Raw genomic sequence first — 25,026 nt, forward strand, 5'->3', positions numbered from 1 at the left:
CCCTCTAGCATGATGCTAATGGTTAAAGCTAAACAGTGTTGACACCTGAAAAACCAAACATAGCAAGTTGCTCCTGAAGCGGGACAATTTCAATTCAATTCAAATATTCTCTCAGGAGGATGGATAGTAGATTTCTCTTTCTGCTGGTTGTGATTAAGAAAAAAATCCATCAGGGGCTCTGACATTTTTTTCTATGTATTAAAACTATGTCTGGTGGCAAAGCTGCAAAGCTGTGCATAAATGAACCCGACCCCTCTGGCTGCACATTGAGGTGATGATAAATGAACACACTGATGAGTCTAACTGAAATGAGCCTCCCCGCCTTACAGCAGACTGAGATGATGCGGACCTGCAGAAGATAAACTATCAACATGGAGCCCATAGTCTGCTTAAAAACAATGAAACCCAGTTTTCATGCACAACAGTGCAGTTTAAATACTAAAGTGAAGTTTATTAGTGAGGTGTGCCGACAGTACTCCCTCAACATAGTGTATGCTAATCTGCTAGCATAACAGTATGCAGAACATGTTAGCATGTTTTGTTCAAGGTTTGAGATGTTTCCAATTAAAAAGTCCAACATCTGAGTCATTTCTGCTAGAGCTAACCAGGCTAATGCTAATGTTCCTGTTCTGTAGTGAAGCCATGCTTTATTCAGCAGGTTAGCTGTCACACATGTTGATTATTTAATTCAGTATCAACAGTTTGAATTAGCTCTAAATTGACTAAGAGTTAGCTCAGCAGGTTTCTCTGGCTGACAGTTCAACTGTATGATTAGTTGCATCAGGACGAGTCTTTAAGAGAGCCTGCTGGATTCTTTATATTTACAGTCTATGACTGGATTACACGTCTGATAAAACACTCATCTGTTCTCAGGTTTGTCCACATTTAGCAGGACGGCTTTCTCTGTTTGTTACATTTAAACATGTATAAAATTCACTTCAAGGCTGCCATGATTTTGAGTGTGTTTGTTAAATTATAACCATATTGTTAAAAATTACATTTTTTTTTTTAAGAGTTCAATGATAAGATTTCCCCCACATCAGAGATAGAAAGATAAATAGGAACTTTATTGATCCCGAGGGAAATTCAAATTACATTAGAACTTAACATGATGCAAATGTATTAATATGAAACACAGTGAAACGTCTGTCTTCACATCTTGGGATGAAATAAAGAGTTTCATGTAAATGCTGTACATTCAGTTTTGACTTTGTTGCAGAACTGGATGAAGTGGCTTCGACACAATCTGCCAGCTGGAGCTGATTTCTCCTTTATTTTTATGAAAGGAGTGCTTGCATATAAACCTAAATAAACACATTTTGTAACGGATCTGTTTTTATGTACTTGTTCTGTTGTCCTACAATGATGAACAGATTTGAGTTTTGAATATAAATGCAAACATACTGTTTGTAATTCTCAAACTTTTACAAGCTTTTGAAGTTGTAATAAGTTATTGATTTAATTGTGTTCAGTTTGGAAAAGTTCCTGAGCCCTCTCTTTTCGGTTCACTTTACGACTAGAAGCTTATGAACCTATCAATGAGATGAAATAAAGCATACGAAGAGTAATCCAGCGCTAATCTAATAGAATCTGAAGGAGTTCAAACGGGGCCCTTTGAGAAAGAGAGAGTTCTGGACCCTGAAGTTTTGTGCTGATTAGCAGAGAAACAAACATGCCCTCTCGCTCCTCCACTCCCTCCAGAACAAAGAGCCAGAGTCACCCATAAAAAGTCCCTTTAACAACACTTTACTGCCTGTTAAAAAATATGGTACTAATTACCAGAGGGACTATGTGCTGATGGTCACCACCGCGGTTGAAATCTGAACGGCACAATTAGGGGCAATCACAGAGCGAGAGAGAAAGAGAGAGAGAAAAGATGCACAGCTTCCTTTTTCTTTCGTTTTTATTATGTTCTTTTCTTTGCATGAATGCTGCAAAAACAAGTCAGTATTTCACTAATCAACAACAAGCGTTTGCTCTCATTTCAAACTAGAATCAGTGACCGAGTAACAACAGGCCTTCATGACATGCAGCCAGCTCCACAACACTCACACATGGGATTGTACACTGTGTTTATCTTTACAGGGGAATTCAAGTGTTGTCAACCTGGGGCTTTTTAAAACAGATTTAAGGGTCTAAATTAATAACAAATATCTTTACGTTGCTCCTGTAGGTTGCTCTATCTTCTGGATGTGTTCTCTTTCAGAACAAATGTACCTGATCAGAGTGAGTCCGATTGAAAAATCTAGTTTTCTTTTTCCACTAGTGGACTCAGATTGTCACTCAAAGTGTCTGACAACTTTACAGAAAGATTCCCTACAGAGAGAGACCTTTGTGTGAGAGCCGTTCATCACTCTCTGATTCAAACTACCAGACTCCATTAAAGAATCAGGCCCTTTAACTTGCAGAATTAAAGAAGTGGCTGATGTTTTAAAAAAAAGTACAGGATCTTTACCAAACATTTAAAACACTGAAGTCAAGTCACACGATCAGACAAACAAACTGGCAATTGAAGGCCGAGGTATACAAACAAGGTCCTCGCTCTTTCAGGTCAAATCAATGTTTTTGTGAATGGAGTCTGGCTTTGAATAGAGTAACAAAAAGGTTTCATCTCTTTATTATCAACTTGACCTTAGCAGAACATGGGAGCTGCAGGTCCACCCCTGAATCGGCTTGTTGGGTATATTTACTGTGATGTGACTCAGGGCTTTTTAAAGTGTTATCTTCAACTTACAGATAGAGGCAGCAGTAGATCAGCGCCTTCCATGTTCTGAGAGGTAAAATGACTGTTTTTATCAATGGAGTCGGGTGGCTTTGAGGAGAGTGATGCAACAGATGTTTGTGGTTTAAAAACATCATCTTTGTCCTTTAATGAAAACAGGTTCTCTCTCTGCAGGGATCCTGTTTGTTATGTTGTCTGACACATAAAAGAACAATCTGAGTCAGTCAGTGATAAAGAGTAAAAACTGTCAGGGGACCTACAGTAAGTTGATCAGGTCCACTTGTTGCGGCGAATACATCGCAGCTATCACGGCCTGTTTTGAGGCCGCCAGCTGACGCAATTCACTGGACAACATTTTCTGCATACATTAGTCATTAAGATAAGATGCAGACATTCTGTAAAAAAGACGACCCAGGTTTGAGAAACACCTGATTTCTCCTTTGTTGTTTTTTTCTGAGGTGACTCTGTAAATAGTGCATTTAAGATTTCACCAAGTCAAACAAGTGTGTGAATAAAAGGATTTCTGATTATCAAAGTCAATTTTTGTTATGGGAAAAGCTAGAACATTTAAGCAAAATACATTTTTTTATTTTAGAGGCAGATAAAAGATTTTGGTCAAAAGTTGCTACCGTACAAAAAACGGCATGTAGTCCATTACTCCCCTCAATTCAAATGGACTCTGCAAGGCCGAGGTTTTGGGGTTCAAAATAATCCACATGACATTTCTCAATCACAGCGTAAACATCAAAATTATCGTAGCAACCTACATATAGTGTCATGTCATTACTGCATCTTTTAGACAAAAGCAAATGCATGAGAATCAAAGGCAGAACAGGACCAAAATTAATGAAAAACATTGAGCAAGCAGCAACACACTCACACACACACACACACACATGGTTGCTACACGTCACTGACTGGAATAAACATTTCTCCTCCGTCTGCGCTCCCTTTCTTACGGCTCATTCAGACAATAGGCACACCGTAAAACTTCAAACACACAGAAAAAGAATGATGGCGGGCGGAGGACACGGCAGACTGAGCTGCAGGAGAGGAGAGGAGAGGACGGCTGGTCTCTGAAAACAACAAGGAAGGTAACAGGCAGAGTGATTCTGGTCCGTAATTGAAGATCTGTTATTGACAATAATGGAATTTCCCCGGTGACTGCAGCTGTATGAAAATACTCTGTGTGGAAACTGCAAATTTGGTTAATTGTTCAGCGACAGTTAAAACTGTTAACCTGAAGTGAAATTAGTTTTACAGTGTTTTTTACAGTGATTTGCTGAGGTGTTTTCATCCAGACATGAAAGCAATTCAAGTTTTAAAACTAAATGATATATATTTTTTTGAATCTCTAAAATGGTCAAAATATTTGGAACTCTCCACAGACTTAATCCAACTTTCCAGACTTAAGTAATAAAATACTGATTCTGTTTGTGATCACACTGAGCTGTGAGAGAGAACAGAAATCCTAGACACAGTTTGGGTTCAATGTAACACATCAGAGAGTCAGATTTGTCGGGAGAGGAGGGGAGGGGAGGGGAGGGGAGGGAGGCAGAGGTGGGTCAGGAGGGCCGGGTGTTGGTGGATGTTTCTGGAACAGAGGTGGGTCTCCTCAGGGGAAGTTGGTGGGGAAGAGGCTGAGCGGCTGGCCCTCATTGGTGGGCAGAGGGGAGCGGTAGCCCTCGAAGTTTCTCGGGATGCTGCCGCTGGTGGAACCCGAGCTGTTGCTGAGGGTCTCGATGCTGCCCTCCCTCTGCAGCTCTGCAAGGGGAGAGAGAGAGAGAGAGAGAGAGAGAGAGAGAGAGAGAGAGAGAGAGAGAGAGAGAGAGAGAGCGAGAGAGAGAGAGAATTAGTCTTCTTAAGTTCGTATTAAAGATTTGTATCGAGCCTTCACACTTTAAATACAAATAAAATGTATTCATATTATTAATCATTTTAAATCTGCAGTTTGGTCAGAACACCACAGGAGGTCTTTCTCTACCTGTAGCCATCAAACAATAACACCTTCACTTTCTGCAGCAGGAAAAACTGAGTATATAAGAGCAGTACTGTTTTCATATCATATGCAATCATTTTCACAACTTGTGTATAATATACACTACAGTATCTTTATTCTGGGCTGTATTGTGCCCATTATTATGTGCAATGATTACTCTCATATTTTGTGCAATATTGGATTTAATTTCACGTGTAAAAATACTTTTTACAATTAAAATATAGTGTGAAGACTAACTTTCACCATTGGGCTTTATTGTGATTATTATCATGTGCAATCATCATCATCACCTTTCTTTATGACCTTTAGGGTTTTTCATTGTGGTCACTACATGAAGCTAACATAAAGAGAGTCTGAGTCTGTGTCTGAACTGTCAATAATCCCATCACTGTGCTACATATCTTACTCTGCTTCTTAATTTATCATACTTAACTAAATACTTTAGAAAACATAGAAGCTATAGAAGAGGTCTGAGGCAATCAGACGTGTGTAAATAAAACAGTATTTAATTCATCAGGGTTACAGATTCATGTAAACATGTTTCAGTCATACTGGCCTTCATCTCAGCTGAAACATGTTTTTATGAATCTAAAGCCCTGATGAATTAAATTATCTTTATTTATACCCCTCTGATGGACTCAGTTTCTAAGATCCCCACACTGAAGAGCTTCAGAAGGACTCATTCTTTTTTTTTTTTTTAGCAATTTTTAAAACATTTTCAACATCCATGCAGCACTCCATGCCTCTGCTTTTTTCACCTTTATAATACACTTGATCTTTTTGTATTTCACTCACATTTAATGCTCTTTTGTGTTACTCTTTTTCTGTACTGTAATGTTGGAGCAACCTGGCACCAGAATTATCTTCAGGATTATTAGAAGATTTATCTTATCTTATATTCTGTCAGGTCTAGTTCTACATTCTTTGATCAGATCACTTCTGATTTAAGTCGAAGCCTTTTGAATTTTGCACTCCTTCGTGTTGGCATGTGCTGAGTAAGGCTGCTTGTGTTACAAACTCTCAGAAACAACTGTGGAAACAGGCTAAGACGTATTCTTTTAAACATCTCAAAGTCCTAAAAGTTAGTAAAAAAAAAAAAAACTCAAAATCAAACAAAATTTCAAGCATATAAAACAAAACCAAAGATGTTTAAACCTTAAGTAATCCAAACTACATTTAGACTGTATAGTTACACTTAACTTTCATATGTAAAAGCTCAAGTTTAAAAGCCTGTTAAAGGATCATTCTGCTAAATTTGACTATTTCTGCCTCCATATTAGAAATGAAATCAAATGTAGAAACAAAATCTCTCATCTCATCACACAGGAAGATAAAAACAGAATAATTACTTTGGAAGGGAAATGATAACAATTGAGATTATTTACAACACTGTCACATCACACGTTGCCATCCTGTTTCAACCTTTACTTTGAGTTATTACTGTTATTAAGTTATTTGTGCATCTATGTTCAATTTGGTTATTAGCATTATTTCAGATGCACTCACTTTCAGTTCTCAGTCAGGAATAATGGCTGACAAGGTGTTCATTATCAGGGAATAATGGACAACATGGAGTGCATCAACACCTGACAATGAACAGGGCGTCATCCTGCTTATACCATGCTCACTTGTTTGAGAAAAAACATTCCTTTATTTATGCTTTCATGCACTTTGCAGTCACAACATGGCCTCCCTGCAGTCAGCAGGAATGCAGAACTCTGTGGGGCTGAGTTATGATGTAGGTCAGATAATCTGGACAAAACAGTTGATCAACAAACTGTCTGCATACACGAACAAACACAAGCAAATCAAACAGTGCATGACATATCATTTTTTTGAAAGTTTCAAAGTGCACATGGTGGTCTGCATTTTCACTTTACTTTACAGACAGTAGGTCAAAAAAAGGATATCCCAGGAGGAGTTTCCCCTTCTGGTTGCATTATTCAAAAGACATGTTGGAACGAGGAATGTTTCAATCAGACGGAGTCCTCGTTTGTTGGATTATCTCATCAGTTATTCTGGGACTAAAACCAAATCGACCACATCTACCGACATTCTCGGAGTGACACCAAACATTTCTCTGACATGTCACGCTGCTCCACAGCCCTCCAACATCCCTCACTGTGCACTGCCCAAGCTGCCCGGCTCATGTCTCACGGCCATAAGGAACCGATTACTGTTATTACATGCTGTAAACCATATCCGTGGATGTACGGACAGAATGGCGTGCGCGGAAGTGGCAGCGCAGTATTAAGACCGTGATGCATGTAGTGAATAGTGACGTCCATCAGGAGCCTTGCTGTATTTAATCTGCCTGGCTGCTCTGCTGACAGCGGTCCACGCCCTGTGAATGTGCAGCCGTGTGCATCCATGACAGAGTCAGACTGTCATCGACAAATTGAGAGCGGGATTCGATAATACACGTACAAGAGAGGAAAAGTGCAGGTTACATGGAACAAGCTGCTCGCAGCTGCAGGCAGACGAGGGGAATGTTCAAAGGTCCATACTTTCACAACTTCAAACTTTAAGAAGTGGATTAAAACGGGAAAAATGCATAAAATCGGGAGGGCTAGTAGAGCTAAGTCCTCACTTTCTTATGCAATAAAGATGAGAAACAGATTGTTTTAAATTTTGGTGAAACCTAGAGTAGCAACTGAACTTAATAGTGACAAGAGTAAACACACAATATCTCTAAATGGGCTTATTTTTCACAGCTCAGGCACTGTAACATACCTAACACCCTCTTCCATTCACTTCTGTGGTGTAAATGATTGACAGGTGTCATGACACGCCCCCTCTATATGCTGATCATTTGGGCTCACTTCATTCAGCATTCACTATTGGCCAATAGCACAACAGCATCATTGACCGCAGAGATGATATCAAAATAACTTAGCATCTCTAAGCATATTTTGCTTTCATGTCTTTTGCTCATTGTGACCTAAACAGCAGCATCAGGTAAACAATAAAAAAAGCAATGCATTGGTAGTGTTATTGATTGAAATGTCCTGGAAAACCTTAAAATATATATATTCAGATTCATCTATGCATTTATCAAAAGGGCTTGTACTAAAGACCACAGGACCAATGAGCTCATTAGCAGTAATGAGTCGTCAATGTGTTTGTGTTCTCACATTCGGTGCTATTAGCTGCTGTTAACACCAATCAATATCAGAAATGAGTCTCTCCTTAGCCCTCTGTGAAAGGAAGTCACATCACACTCTGCTAACTGATTCATTGGTAATTTACATGAACATATTTCAAATTTGGATTTAACCATGTTTGTGAAATGTTTTAGATGCTGACTATGACAAACATCAGGCCTCATTTATCATAGTAAGGAAGCTAACATGGATGTGGTTTTCCAGTGGAGTCAGCCTGTGTTTTCTTTTATGATTGAACCCCAAGAGAGGAGTTGGAACAACCAAAGGTTTAAATAAAAGAGACTGGTTAGGTACAGATAATGGGATTTTTTATGGGAATTAATGTGTAAAAAAAAATGATAGCCTGCACTGACAATAAAAACAGTGTGAAGCAGATCAAAGAGAAGCTGAGATTTATTCTCTGCAGCTTGAATTTGTGGTCAACAGTTTCCCAGATTTGACGACTTCAGAGTATTATGTTATTAATTCTCTCTGCTGTCTGTCAAACTGTACAGCACATCCATGACCTTCAGATGAACAGGAGCTCTAATTAGCTCAATAGTCTTTTCAAATTTCATACAGTCATAACAGACATGAAACCGCAGCGTGAGTTTACCACATCCTGCAGATGTTCGGAGCCAGTTTCTGTCTTTGTCACAGAGTGCACGCAGGAAGTGAGCTTCTTACTTCAGCCCAGGAAACCTAATACAAGCCAGAGTGTTATTATCCCCGCTAACACGCAATGTGCCACTGTGTGGTGTTATCCCAGCTCCCACCCCCACCTTAAAATTTTCCCCCTGTTTAATTCTCCAACACCACACAGGGCTCAAATGCTGCAGTAATCCAGGCAGAGTTGAAGCTGCTGGTTTGTTTTCAGATCATTTGTGGATTTATGAGGCCAATTCTTGGAAATGTATCCAGTGAGGTTTCTAATAGGTTTTCTATTTTCTCTCTTTCCTCTATTTTTAATCTGTCACTAGCATGTCGTTTCTTCTTCAACAAATGATACAATTTGCAATTGAAGGGCAATTCTGACTCGATTTTAAGTCGAGACAAATTTCAGCCCACTCGTGCGTCGTTTGATGTGCAGTGAAAACAGGTAGCGTGACACAACGCAAAAGGTGGATTTAAACACGAGTCTCTCCTCTGACAAGGCAAATGGCCAATCATAGTTCAGGGCTTTAGGGGTGGCCAATCAGATATCTAGGTTGGCCCTGGTCACCCCTTGGTTCCGCCCCTGTGTATCATATCTTTTCTCTTATTCAAGACCCCTGTGGAGTACGAGCACTAGTGTTTGCTCTCTTTCTACTTTTATATTCTTCTTTTATGTTCTTTGTTTTTGCACCAGAAACCCAAAAGACACATTCCTTGAAACATATTTGACCTGATCTGATTTTTGGAGCCAGGCTGAAACTAAAAAAGATCTTCCCAAACAAGTTCCCTCCTGCCATCATGTTTTATGATAATATGCTGAATGCAATACGCTGCACATAATGTCTTCACTAACAGATGCCCAACATGATGACACAAAAGATGTAAAGCAAAGCTTTTCTTCTGCAAAAAGATAAAGGCAGGTCATATAGAGAATGATCTCCTGCAGAAGTCTGTTTTGAGTAATGCCCTCTGTTTTATTATTCATACATATTTTTTAATTTGCAGTTTCTTTTGCGTTCTATGATCTCCTGAATATTCATATTAAATTTGAGGTTTTTGTGTTGGGGTTTTGGTATGGATGGGTTAAGGTGAAATGCTTCCCTGGTGACAATACATTTTAAACTTTGATAGCAGACTTTAGGAAAGGAAAGGACGCAGCAAAAGCAACAACAAAAACTCATCAAATAATGTTCTTCATCACTTGAAAAAAAAAGAAAATTCTGCCCCACATGGCTTTGAATTTACAGTATTACAGCTCACGCCACAGTGCTAGGTTTAGCTGTGAGAATATGGGTCATCTGTAATGATATCGTTTTCCAGCCACAGCTCCATGCATGCAAGCAGCGACAAGAGCTGGAGCCGCTGAGACTGAGCCCTCACCTCTCCTCTGCACCTCCTGCTCTCTTGACTCCTCTCCTCCAGACACTCCTGAAGGAGCACTTCAGGAGTGTCTGGAGACCTCCAACAAAATGCATAAAGTAGAATCAGGTACACGGTCTCCCTGTTACCTGCTTCTCATGACCACATGGCTGCCAGCCACTTGCCCGTCCTGCTAGCCTTTTTGCCAGCCCTAGCTCTGGATGTGCACAGTTGCAGTGTTATTGTAGGCGCTGTAAGCTACTGAACACCCCAGTAAAGCCCTAAAGGCCCTTTCTAGTGCTGCCTAATCCACCTCATTGTGTGACGCCTACCAGCTATTCAACACGTCTTAACCTCTCACGCCCCCGACACAATCCCCCGCCGCTCTAATGTTGGGGATCTGTTCCTCTGGGGCTGATGTCACTGGGTAAAGTAATATGGTTATTTACAAGGTGGTTTTGTGCGACGTGATGTGTAGATAATGCGGCTCTGGAGGGAGGCCAATGAAGAAATGGAAACTACTGTATGGGTTTGACTGATATGGGCTTTTAAAGGATGGCAGATCTGAGCCGGCTGATAAATGTTTTGTTCCAATAAATAGCGGCATATCCGCAAAAAAATGTCTTTAAAGCCACAAATGATGGGTTTTTGTAAATTTAAAAGCTGATAATATCTTAAATTCTACTTTTTGGATATAGTGTGCCGTTTCTTTTCTCTCCCAGGCTTTATTTAACTTCCCTATGAAATCACTACACTAAAATGTTCTGGATAAAATCGACACGTGTGCAGCCTAATCTCCGAGTCGTTCGTTCTGTTGCTGGTGTTGACTCAGTGCAGCCGCTGAGACGGGAGCTGTGTTCAGAGACGACACCAGGGGCCAAACTTCAAAAGAAAGTGCAAGTCAACGCAAGATACAGACACGAAAAAGCTATCAGTAAAACAGCAGCAGATGCCACAGCTGGAGATAACGGAGAGGTTTTTCAGGCCCGAGAGTTAGACAGGGGGAGAGGGGGGGAGTTGTTCTTGGCAGAGTTGAACAAGGGAGAAAAAATGTTGCTGATTTTGGATATTTCCTCACACAGTGCGACAGACACACATATAATACAGAGCAGAGTTAATACCTCATCAGCAGAACATACAGAAGGAATGATCAGAAACAGTCCGGTCTGCAGCCTGGGCTGTGAACAGACCTTTAATCCTCTTACAGTGCAACACACACACACACACACACACACACACACACACACACACACACACACACACACACACACACACACACACACACACACACACACACACACACACACACACACACACACACACACACACACACACACACACACACACACACTTTCATTTTCACACAGGCTGAATCTAGCGTCACATGCAGTAAAACAAATATAGTGTATTGTACCTAAAACTTACACCAACATGGTGTTTATTTTAATAGTTCTTATATCATTCCAGTTTCTATCAAATTACTTCCTCATCCAAATAACTGAACACAGCATGGACATTTAAAAAAAAAAAACAACCTTTGTTATGCTTTTATTTATTTTATCTATTGGGGGTGGGTGAGGTGGAATAATGATTTTACTCAACTACATTTTCTTAGCTTTCTACACTGACAGTGATTGGTCCAGATTCAGGGCATGCCTGAAAGCCAGGAGAAGTCAAGATGTTCACATGAGCCGTATTCACACTTGCAATACATTTTCTGAAAATTACCGGAACATTTTCGGGGTGAGCTGCATGTGTGAACACAAACGACCACATTTTTTTTACCCTGATTTTACACAGACTTTACACAGCCTTTTCCCTTTCCTGCTCGTGGAAAAATGTCTGCACAGAGTCAGGGTGAGCCAATATGTGAACACAGCAGATCATATTCTGGTAAAATGACTGCAAGCGGGAGATGCCATTAATATCATGACTGGTCTTTTTGCATGAAAAGAAGCAGCTTGGTACTCTTGTCTGCTTGCATTATGTTCTTTAGTACTTGTTAGTTGATACTGTTAATATGTCCAATTACACGTAGCACTGATATTACCGCAAAAAACGGTAATTTCAGTGCTTTGTCAGCTATCTTAGATTTCCACAGCGTCTTTTTTACGTCATGTCTTGCCATCTGAACTGATGGTTGTCAAATGGAAACATGACTTTTGTCTTCTTACTATCATTTTTCATTTGCAGAAATATAATTCTGTCCTCAACATATTACCTGTAAGTGTTACCTTGCCATAAATGTTAGACAACAACTGAGCTATGCCAACTCTGCTGAGGAAGAAGGTCTGAAGTAAGTTAGAGGATCTTAGGTCAGAATTTTAGATTTTCTTTTCAGGCAAAGACCAAGCTTGATTTTCTGACAGTCCTTCTATCTTTAAGTGTGGATATCTATGAAAACACTCGCACACACAGAGCAACCAATACAAAGCGTGTCCTGTGGCGCAGACTGGCAGTGGGTCTGTGTGTCATGTGCATGTTGTGGTGAGACTCTGAGAGGAGGGGATCAAAGAGAACACAAAGGAGCTCTTAATCAGAGGGTCTGTGCCAGGCAGGCCGGGCGGAGGAGCCCCATCCATCCATCCTCTCTCTCTCTCTCTCGCCCTCAGAGGGTGGGATGAGGGCAGAAACCCATAGCGATAGTATACTTATCCCAGCTGATTGTTTTTGTGTTTTAACTTTAATCTCACTGTTGGCCCCAGCTGGCTCTGATTAGTGCTCTCACGTCACATTTCAACCCCCAACAGTCTCACACACCCGCTCACACTTACAACGAGGCGCACACACACGCTTGACTTTGTAAAAAAAAAAATGTTTCACATACATGTTAAAAAATATATATATAAATGTGGGTTCCTTCCAGCGGGTACCAGTATACTCCCTCTGATTGAGCTGCCGTCAATATGAACAAAAAGAAACTTCAAGTGCAAAAAATAAATAAATAAATAATTGAACTGGCACAAGCTGCAGTTCCTCGACTGACCACTTGAGGCTGATCCCAAATGCATAACAATCCATATGAAATGTCCAAACTTAACAATAGAAATAAAAATGTTTACATGTTACAAAAAATAAAAAACGTTTTGTTGTCTAAAGGTCATTTTCCCGTTCTTGAGGACTCAGTGATTTTTAATTTTTACTTCCTGTAAAACTTTAATTAATATTCAATATGAAACAGGCCTTTAATTATTTTCAACAAAACTTGTTTACGGCAGAATTATAAAAAAATAAATAAAAATAGAACAAACATTTAATTGTGTAAAACATTAAGATATCAAGAAACAAATCTCTAATTTGCTCTAGCTTTGTAAGACAGCCCATCTCTGACAATTTACTGCACTGTGGAAGAGAGAGAGAGAGAGAGAGAGAGAGAGAGAGAGAGAGAGAGAGAGAGAGAGAGAGAGAGAGAGAGAGAGAGAGAGAGAGGAGGGGGTTCTCAGGTTCTTTAAGTTCTAAAACATAAATGCTGCTGATTATGTAAAAATGTGAAACTTCTGGGTTGGTCATTTAATATGTAGAGCCGACTGAGTTATTTTAAAATAATCTAACACATGCAGGTTCAAAAACTGAACACAGAGCCTTTTCACACATGCACAAAACTCCTGAAAATTTCCCCAAAATTGTTTAGGGTTGTGCTGCATGCGTGAATCCAGACGGCAAAATGTTTCACTCCAACTTCATCCTGCCAGCGACTCATTCATTTCTGCAAGAAGGTTCAAGAAAATGACCCGCGAACAAGCAGGCATGGCTGGCTCAAATCCTGCGGCTGCTGCAAGGTCGGAGGGATGCTCGCAACGATTACAAGTAGCAGTGATATAAAAGTAATGTCATCATAGTGACAGACTCCCGTTCTGCAGAATCTTTTTTATGTCATGTACTGAACCTCCCTCTGTCTTCTGACAGTGAAAATCTCCTGCTGAGAGGGACCTGTGAAAAGGCTATTTCAGGGGCCGGCTGTTCTGACATTTTCTGAAAAATTTCAGGAGTGCGTGTGTGAAAAAGACTCTAAATACAGATGCTGAGGACTTCGTTGTCTATGCTGGTTGCTGCTGTACAGATAAAGTCAGGTTTTTCATAATACTTACTTTGCCTACATATGTAGGAGAGAATCTTATATTTAAGCGATTCCTGAAGCTGTATTACCCCTACTTCTTTCTTTTGGCTGAGAGAACGAGAGCTGGTTTTGTGTTTTTATACATTTTCGATATTGGGAGGAGAAGACTCTGGAAATGCTGCTAAGATGCATCTCTGGAAACATAGTTGTGTGGATACAGCTTATGTAAATCATGACTTCAGTTTGTACTCAAAAAGAACTAACGAATGGGTAAAACGGCATCATCAAACTAGACCTGCAAAGAGCTTGGAGGGAAACAACCCTTTCTTCCTTAATGCAGAAAATCTACCACCACAAACAGTGTCACATTACAAACAGTTCACCAACATCATAAATCATCAGTACTGGCATGTTATAACAAAAAGATACTAAGCAGTATATAAAGAAACACTATTCATTAAAAGGACTTGCAGATGTTTTTCCACATACAGCATGTTAGCACCACTCTATGAGCCCTTTGCTTTGCACAATCCTTAGAAAGCTGTCCAGTTGGACGACTGAGCCCACATTAGTAGGAAAGCTCATTAACATCTACCGGAGATCATCCTGATGGACTGTGAAAAGCCAGGCTTAGCACACCCTCCTGAGTAAGACAGCACACATTAATGCGGCTACAGACACACACACAGCGCATACAGGAGATCAGGATGGATGGCATGTGCAGGGTTCAGAAGGAGCCACGTGCTGGATGTTGGAACCTCTTCTGCTCCTGCTACGACTCAATGAGTCGCTCATATTTGTGCTCATGTTAGCGAGTACACAGCAAACATAACTGCTGTTTGAGGAAGAACATGCCACTTTCAGATCAGATGTCCTGTAGATGGTGCACTTTAGCACATGTACCTCCTTTGTCCCTCAGCCCACGGCCTCCACTCCTCCCAAATCCCTCCCTTCCTCCTCCACCAGCAGCTAGCAGGGAGCTAGCTAACAGCGCTAACTGCTCCAGGACGGAGTATGATTCTACAATTCTATAATTCACTTAGTAGACGCTTTTATCCAAAGCGACGTACATCAGAAAGTAAGTACAACACAAACGAGGATCTAGAAAAAAAGGGAACAATGTGAGTAAGAGCAAACGATCAGCTTTGAGTCTGATTGGACACACAGGTACTGACAGGAAGTGACCAGAGGCAAAGCACAACATTGAGGGCAGTTCTTGAGAGCTCTAATCAGTATAGAAACCATCTTATAAGTCATCATTATCAAACAAAAACCATCGTCATCATCATCATCAATGATATCGAAACCATCATCATTAAGTTAGTAGGTATTCATAATGCCAAACAACAATTTCAAGGGACGAGGTGAGCACGGAGTCATCTTGGCTATTATTCCTTCAGTTGTGAAGTAGCTTTTTCTTTGCTAATGTTATATTCCAGCCAGATTAAACACAAAGTGAAACAGGCTTTGGGATTGATAAAACTGTACCCTAAGTCTACATCCTTTTAGCGAATAACAGTGGAAAGACATGTGAAATCTGTAAACACATTATTTACTCAGGTAGAAGGTCAGATACCGGGACAAGAGAGGGAGGAGGGGTTCTCAGAAGGCAGCAGAGTCTGACACTATAATGAGAATCTTTGCCTTTTAATCAGTGCTATGTGAAGATGCGTTTATTCTCTGTCGTCATCATGTCTGTCGCCTGCGTCATGTGCACTCCCTACTCTATATTTCGTAATGAGCCGTTTTGAAATTGTAGGAGTAGCAAAGATTTTTTTATCAAAAAATGAAAGATAGAAATCCACATATAGATATTTAAAAACTCTACAAAGTACAGCAGATTTTTTTGTACTTTGATACCCGCCCTCCCTGTTCATGTTTGCAAGTTCACGGGAAATGTCTTGAGTGAAAATAGCAGAGTTAAAGCTGATTAATGCCGCAGTCTTCAAACATCACGGCTGCTGAACTCCAGCTTTTTTTCCTGACTAATCACGGCAGCAAACAGATGCCTCAAACACCTTTAAAAACACACTAACTATGTGCTATGGTCCGCTGGGAATGCATGTTGGCCTGATGCTTGAACTCCACAGGGTAAAACACAGCCAGCAGCGAGGCTCATGAATCACAGAACTCAACAAGTTGCGTGATTAAGGAACAAATGAAAAAGAAAGTGATTCATGGGGCCGATTCCGCCCTTTGAGCAGGGACTTTCTCTCCGTCTTCTCTGATAGTATATTCTGCGCTGCACCGGCTCCTTACACGCAGCTGACCGCAGCTTTCCCAGCGGCTGCTCATTAGAGTGTGTTATAAAGGGTGCCAACAACAGGCCGGGACACTCCTGACACTCTATGTGGGCCGCTTTGAATTAGGCCTCTAATGAAAACCTAGCGGTGACCCAGGATTTGACTGGATACTTACTCAGCGCAGACTGACAGCCGCCGCACCACTGGACACTGTGTGGAGGGGCTTTTACAGGCCGACAGCTGCTCTTAAACATGGGTTGAAAGAGCAACATCAGACACAGACTGGTCCATGCAATGAGAAACTAAAACAGCAAATATATAGAACGAAGCAAATATTGAGGAATTTCTTAAACCATTTTTAAGAAATTCAACTGCAGACTAGATTATTTGAGGACTCTCTGAAGGCAGGTATGTACACATTTAAAGGCCTGGCCCAGATGTTTAATTAATAACCATAACCACCATAATAACATAACCACATTGTCAGAACATCCTGCAATGGAGCCAAGAACCAAACACAGTCTGATGATCAGAAACGTTCTTCAAAAAATATTCTGATTGGCCAAAAGAAGAGAAAAGTGGATACAACTATTACCTGTACTGTAATGTTTAATCATCTATAACAATTTAAAGAACAACCTCCAGATTCAACACTGACATACTTTCCTTAGTTATGGAGGAGTTATGATAATAGGCTTTGTTTTTTGTTCATAGCTGACTTTTGAATGACTTCTAGCAGACTACTGATAAATATTCAAAGTCACTCTAGACTCTAACATTATCTTGGGAGACAAAAAATCTACTCATGTGTGCGACTTCGCCTTCTGATACTAATGCAGTGGGCTTGAATGATTGTATCTGGGTTTCATATCCGACGCAGCAGTCTCTCATCACAGCCTTGATGTGATAGTTAAAGACCTCATTGGTGTGAATGCTGCTAATTTCTGCAAAACCAGACCCATCATAAAATTGTAAAGAAGCTGGATTTTTAGGGAGTGGTTAAAAGTCGTGAGGTTTGAGGAGTTACAATATCCTTTCCATGGACCAATACATTTTCATTTCTATAGAGACTAATCATACTATTTTTGGCAAACAACAGTGGGTCACATTGTTGTTTGACACAAATCTTACACTTGATCTTTCAGTCAACTGCACATTTGCAACGGATGCATTGCATTTCTCATCATTGTGTACGACGAACCACGGTTATCTCCTGTGCGGAAGCATAAAAAGTGCTTGAGTCTTAACAAAGCATTTTAAAAACAGAGACAGTGAATCAAACAGTAAGCACTTTCTTTTTGTGTAAGCACTTTATGAAGAAACTGGAAAACTGTGGACCACAGATCTACCATTGAAATATCCTAACCTGGACACACACACACACACACACACACACACACACACACACACACACACACACACACACACACACACACACACACACACACACACACACACACACACACACACACACACACACACACACACACACAGATGCCATTTGACAGGCGTGCTGGGAGACCCTGTCGATGGTTCGGACAGGACGGCTGCTCTCAGCTGAAAGAGGTCGCTGGTGTTGGTGGACGCAGAAGAAGCTGATGGACAACACATTGTCAGGAGGCTGTCGCTCGTCGTCACGTCACATACCTGACCACATACCTAAAAACATGCCAAGGTAATGCTAGATAAGGATGCTGCAAAACACTGTGTGTGTGTGTGTGTGTGTGTGTGTGTGTGTGTGTGTGTGTGTGTGTGACTGTGTGTTTGCAGTCTTCTTGATCCTATATTTCTCTGTTATCCACCATCTTTTATCTCATTCAGTCTTTTTAATACACAGATTTCAGGGAAAACATTCAGACCTAAAATAAATGCTGCTAAAACACTCAATGAGGGCCCATTAAATATGGGGAATATTGATACTTCAACCTAAAAGTCATTATAATATATTTAATACATTATAAGTGTTATGTTCACTCTTTAGAGGCATAAATATTATAACTATAAATTTTAATGATCTACAAAGAGAATATTTCCAAATATAAGTATGTTCATCGTGCAATAAAGACAAGAATTGTGACATGAGCTTAACATCTCTTCTCACGTTTGAAAGAATTCATGTTACAGAATTGATGTTTAAATTGTCCCTGCATACGTCACATCAGCGGGTCATGAGTGAATTCTGTGCTGTTTTGCAAAACATGAAACAGATTTGGCATGTACTGTACACAGACGTGAAGCACACCCGTTTACACACAAGCACACACGAGGGTCTCTGCGATGCTTTTCTTGGAGCAAGTGTGAAATCAGAACAGCAGCAAATGAAAGCAAACTCTTGTAGGAGCACCGAGATGGTAAGAAGAACAAGGCTCCATTAAGCACAACATCTGTGTACTAGGGATACTAGTGTACACGTTAACCCTGAGAGATACACAAGCACACACTGTACACACACACACAAACACACACTTACGGTAATCGTCAGTGAATCGTCAGTCAGCGACGGGTCAAAAGGGGAAAAGTTCAGCTGCTGTATAAAGGAGCATAGGTCTTTGAAAAGCTGCTGGTGAATACAAAGAGGAGCTTCCATTACATATAGATCGCTCCTATACACGGCGGGAAAGCAGTCCATGAAGAGAAGAAATCTACGATTCTCTGGGTTTGAATAAACAGAACCTTTTAACCTAGGGTTTGACCTTTAAGGAGCATTATTCTCTTTATCTGTTGGATAAAGGAGAGCAGATGCTCTTTCTGTGGACAGGTTAGACTCGGGTCAAGAAAGCAGAGGTTTTCAGGTTTACACACAAAACGATGGATGAACACGGACAACCTGCGATAATGCACAATCGCTCAAACACAACGGCCCATGAAATGCACATAAAATGAACCGCTGCAGGTAGTGCCATGAAGACACCATGAAACCACTTCTGATGTTGTATCATACACTGATCGCTGGTCGTGTACTCAAGGACTGAAAGACGATGCATAAAGGCTTTCTTACAGAAGTTATTTTGTACATTAAGTAGGTTTGTAGCTATGTTTATAAGGAGCAGCTGAATGAGGCTTATATCTATGCATCACAGGACCCCTTTCAAAAATAAACCACATCATATTTTTGAGCACTTTCTAACACATGCTTATTAGTTTCTATTTATTTATGTTGTAAATGGAATCAGAAATGAGACTGCATAATGTGTATTTTGAAACCTAAATGTTGGCAGATATGGTTTTCATATGTCAAAACGTGCATGCTTATTTTCAGGTAATTTTTTTCTACACAATAATCAAACTTTTTTTTAACTGTATTTCATCAGAACATAGTCATCTGAAAAGCAAAATCTGTCATCTCCATGCTAATACTGTGTGTATATATATCCAGTACATACTGTATGAGTTTGTCATTTATACCAGTCAAGTAGAATTGTTTTCCATCTACTCATGTAACCAGTGTCTAATGGTTTCATGTTTCCAGAGAATTATTTTGGCAGATACTCGTAAAAAAACAGAGACACACAATGATTTGTACAGCAGACGTTCATGCCTCATCGTAAACATGCCTTGAAATATACCAGTCCATCGATACTATAATTTAAAAATCTAAGTCTACTAATATCTGTAATATCTGGGCGATCAGTTGAAATCCCAGGCTGTAATTGACCTCATCAACCAACCCAAAGGCTTTTAGACTTCTAACATTAAAACACGACATACAGGAGCCAATCAGAAGCTTGAAATAGTCACAATGAAAAAGGGAAGCTCTCCGTCCACTTAAACGAGCCTCTGCCCCAGAAGATGATGGTGCTCATCATCAGGATGAATTAGCTCATTTCCTTATTACTGAATTAGACGTCCTTGTACTGCTTTTGTTTGTATCTGAGTGATGTGGAGTGGGAAACGGAGATAACATTATCTCCACGGCATCAAAATGGTGCTGATGCTTTTTGTATGTCAGATCTAATTGTTTTAATGTGGCGTAATCATGATTGAGCTTTCATCTTAGACTTGTGGCGTCTCAGGTCCTTCAGTCTTAATATGATATCAGTCGGCACAACGCAGGGAGCTAAATGTCAAGAGAACGAATGAAGTGCATAACCTAAATGATCTCCGCCTTTTAAGCAGCATGGTTAGAAAATACACATGTTGGTGTTTTACTGGATACGGCTTCTGAGTAAATATTCTGCAATTTCTGTCGAAGAAACCATTTATTTTGTTAATTCTGTTATAAAAGAAAAATCCCAGACTTATATGGAAATGTAATGAAAAACTTTTAGCTGGAGTTGTTGCAATCTCCTGTCACCTAGACTGAATGTGTTTTTAAATTTGGGCAAGTAACAGAAAAATTCTGCATGATTGGGAATATGACATATTAAAATGGAAAGATAAAGAAAAGAACAATGAAAAACGTGTGCTTAAAGGTGCATTTTGTAGATTTGAAAGTTGGAGAAGTGAAACAATTCTATGCTTTATTTTCTGAACTGAATACACAAACTTTATTGAAAGGAAAAAATGGGTCCCTGGACACAGTTTGGAGCTTAAAATCTATCAGGAGAGTTAAGGTTGTGAACATATAGCACAGAATCTGCACACTTCTTCTCCAACTTTCACATTTCTCTACCAAACCTCCATAGTCCACCTTTAACATACACTTAAAGACTAAAGGGAGACACCCTCTCACATTAAAAGACGTTTGAGTCACAAACTGTAAGATTCTTCAGAGACATCTTTACAAAAGTGAAAAATCCACACTTCGACATGGGAGTTTGTTGCTTTGTTCAATTTGTGACTTTGGTGTTTCAGACTTTTTTTTTTGATCCAGCAAAATATAAATGTAATATACAAAAATACAAAAATAAATCCATACTGAAGCAGAGTTTGACAAGCAACTCACGTTAGTCATGCAAAGTAAAAATGACAGTTTTTGTCAATGTCCTGTCTGTAATGTTGTCAGACAGTTAGAGTAACATTAGAGCCTGACGGTGACAAAAACAACAACAAGAGCAGACTTTGATCAGGCCCTATTTCCCCTGTATTGCAAACTGATAGAATTTAGGTTCAAAAACACCAGAATATCCCTTTAAAAAAAACGTGATTTTTTTCTGTCAATTACTTCAATTGTTTCCGAACTTGTCGACTCTTTGTCCCTCCTCTCTTTCTCTCTCTCTAACCTGTCCCCTGGTTGGACGTCCTGTTGACAGGAAGTTCCAGTGTTGTGGAAAGCTGGCCTGGCTCGGCTCGGCTCGGCTCAGCTCAGCTGCCTCTCCATTATGTATCCCATCACTTATTCATGCCACCATATTTTATTGATACACACACACACCAGCATGCAGGGTCATGTTAGGAGAGGTTGTGTTTGAGTGTAATATATGTGTATACATGAGAGTAAGCGTGACAGGGTGTGAGCGGAATGTGTGTATACATGAGTGCTGAGTGTGCGCATTCCCAAAAACACATTATCTGCTAGTGTGTGTGTGTGCGTCTCCGTGTGTGTGTGCAAACACTCTGCACACTTTTCTAACAGTATAAACTGTTCCAGTATGTGTCATCTTTCCTTGATTTAATTCATGTGATTGCTGGAATAGTCAGTTACTGTATAACTACACAACGTTAACCTCAAAAATCTTTTCAATGACAGTGTGTCACTCTGATTTCAGACTATGGGGCTGTTTAGTTAGAAAGCACAATGCTGTATTAATTAGGGATAGTAAGGGATGAGAGTAGCCATACCTGAATAAACATCACAAGTTGCACAGGTTACATATTTTGGCACAACACTGCTGCATGTCTGCTTCAGCCTGAGCTGATCACATGCAAGCAGAAGAACCACTGGATTACTGTGGATGTGAGGGAGTTTAGAGGAGTTTGAAATCCAATGATAGTTTTACAGTGATAAAATACTTTTTCACAGCTTTTTATTTGGGTTTCCTGAACACAAAGTGTCCTCTCTGTATTAAACGAGTGCAATTCACAAATAATGTTTTTTATTGTTATGTCCTATTAAGTTCTTGATATGCACAAAAATGATTCTGCACATACTAACTTGGCCTGACAAACAGCCTGTCACATACATAAGCTGCTGCTGTGCAAGCAGGCATTGAAGTAACAACCTGGCATCAACAGAGGACAACATTTCAAACAGTTTTCAGTCTTTCTGATATTCATACCTACAAATAAGTAATTCACTATAGTTTGAAGTAGTTCACATATTTTATTTTTGAGCAACATTTAGAGTTCTTTGGATGCCTTTAATGTTTACATGAGATCACCAGGCTTCTAAGTGGCTCTAATGTAAAGCCATCTGCTGCAATACAGACACTTAGAGAAACTGCCTCGACCATTCATACAGATACAGGCTATGTCCCAATGCAGGGGCTGCATCCTACAGAGGGCGCATTTGAAGACTGATGACATCACATCGTCCAACAAATGTGTCTTTCACTGGACCAACGAAGGATCAATATGGTCTACCCTTTGAGGCCTGACATATTCTGAGATCCACTGTGCGCTACATTTGATGAGCTATGGTGGACTCATGAAGCTGCTGAGTAACACACTTCAAATTGTAAATAATTGGTTTTATCTGTGATATCTTTTGTATTTCTTAGTGCAATATAAATACAAATTGATTGATTTATTAAAGTGGGATGTTATCAAAAAAGTTAAGCTCTACTGCAGTCATAATCAACACGATATGAACAAGATCATCCTGTGTGTTTTTAACTTCACACAACTCAGTCCAAACTCCAAAGCACTCAAGTATCACGCGATGGAAGTCACTAGTGTCAGCTGGAGCGGCAGTTTGCAGAAAATGGCCTGGATGCAGTTTGAGTGACGGGTCACAGATCACAGCGAGTTCATTGCTGCAGTCAGCCGAGCGTCAGGAGCGTCGACGACAAACAACAAGTGTTTTTTCTGTGTGCTACTGCTGCCGCCGCCGTCGGTGGTGAAGCAGCAGATTGGGCGAAGTGGATCGCCCTCAGCCACGAGTCCATTTCTGTTTCTCTGCACAAAGTGTGCCTCCTCGGTGTTGTCTGACCGAGCCAAAACAGACACAGGAGCGGGGCTTTAAAAAGCGCTTCCCACCACTCTCACCATCCCTCTCTTTCACTTTCTCGCCCTAATTCTCTGCGCTCGCTCGCCCTCCTTTTTCTGTGAACCCTTACAGCCGCATTTGTGTGTTAGTGTGTGTGTGTCTCCCTTGAGCGAGCTGTTAAGTGCAGTCTCCAAAAAAACTCTACAAAAGCCCATTTGCAGTCAGCTAGATCCCCAAACTAAACACACACACACACACACACACACACACACACACACACACACACACACACACACACACACACACACACACACACACACACACACACACACACACACACACACACACACACACACACACACACACACACACACACACAGAGTGATACTAACATGCATAGACACATGTTACTTTTACACACCAAGACTCTCGCACTCGCCCACACGCACACTTTTCACACTTCCCTCTGGGCAAACGAGGCAGAGTGGCAGAGGCGAGGCTGGGATAAATGATACAATGATATCCAGGCCTGACTTGTCAGAGGAGCTGAGAGAGAGAGAGGATGAGGAGGAGGAGGAGGATGAAGGGCAGGAGGGGCGAGCGGTGGCAGCTCTGAATACAGGAATTATTCTTCATCGTCTCACACCGTCGCCACACATTACGGTCAAACTCTCGCCTGGCAACGTAGAGAGACAGAGAAAGGGAAAGAGAGAGAGAGAGAGGTTGGGAGGAGAGTTGTTGGCGGAGGAGGGGGAGGAGGGTGGAGGCCGCTGAAGGGCAGATATAATGACCACACTCTGCTTTCACACTCGCCGTCTCTTCTCTCAGCACCATACTCTCCGGCCTCAGCAAGCCTCACATTCTCTTTTCTGTTCTTTCACTCGGTCCCTGACGTCTTTCTTCCCCCTCGCTCTTCCTCTCCTCCGCGTTTGTTCTCTCTGTCTGTCACGGCAGCACTGAGTAGCTTTCAGGGAGAGAGTGCACTCATTTGCTCTCTCTCTCTCTTTCTTCTCCCTCTTTGGTTGAAGCGAGGGGACAACACGGCCCTTGGGGCATGTCACAAAATGATTAACTAATAGTTTTGAGTTAGTCAAGTATCCAAATGGTGTATGTGTGTGTGCATGTGTGTGTGTGGTCCGTGGCGTGAGTGCTTCCGCCTGTGCATTAGTCCCGCTATTGAGATCATAGTCAAACTTGTGCTTTCTGTAAAATACATACATGGAAGCTGCGAGGCAGCCGGTAGCTAAATACCAGCATTATTTCTGTCAATTGAAAAGTTAGACAGTGAACGACTTCAATGAATGGTGTGAGTGTAATTTGGAGCAGGCACATCTGATTCATTATTTATCCAGTCAGCTCTGAGGACAGACTAAGACGACTTCATGACAAATCAGACTGGCATGTTGAAAACCAAACTATTACGTTCACTTAAGGAAACCAAAAGCAGACCCAGGCAGCTCTTCAATGTCTTTTCTGTGTCTCTCACTGGACAGAAATTTTCATTGATGTTCAGTAAATTCACGTCTACCAGTCGCTGTTTGACTTCAGCAGGACAGTGACATTATGAGGGAGCTGCAGACAAGTCCTTAAAAACTCTTTTTGGATGTGTCTGTCCTGGAGAGGTGGCACAGTTTAACATTAGAATTTGTGATATGTAGTAAATTAGACCACATAGAGTGCATGTATAGGCGACAGATTCTTGTGTCATTGTATCACATGCAAAGGTCTTCAAAGTCACCTGTTACCATCACAAAGACAGATTTTTGATCTGTGCACAAACACACCAAATCAAATCATATTGTGTGGATGCTTTTTTATCAAG

General features: G+C 40.7%; 1 protein-coding gene across 2 annotated transcripts in view; it reads right to left on the minus strand.

Annotated features, from left to right (window-relative positions):
- Positions 1-1,885: 1,885 nt before the first annotated feature.
- bcas3 (BCAS3 microtubule associated cell migration factor) overlaps positions 1,886-25,026 on the minus strand; it is a 336,126-nt gene continuing 312,985 nt past the window's right edge. For both annotated transcript variants that reach the window (XM_065960137.1, XM_065960136.1), the window contains one exon: positions 1,886-4,486. In XM_065960137.1, coding sequence (XP_065816209.1) covers positions 4,338-4,486 — 149 coding nt within the window. In that variant the 3' untranslated portion in view covers positions 1,886-4,337. The remainder of the gene's footprint in view (positions 4,487-25,026) is intronic.

Source organism: Labrus bergylta, chromosome 11 (assembly GCF_963930695.1).
Source record: "Labrus bergylta chromosome 11, fLabBer1.1, whole genome shotgun sequence".
NCBI classification, from domain to species: Eukaryota; Metazoa; Chordata; class Actinopteri; order Labriformes; family Labridae; genus Labrus; species Labrus bergylta.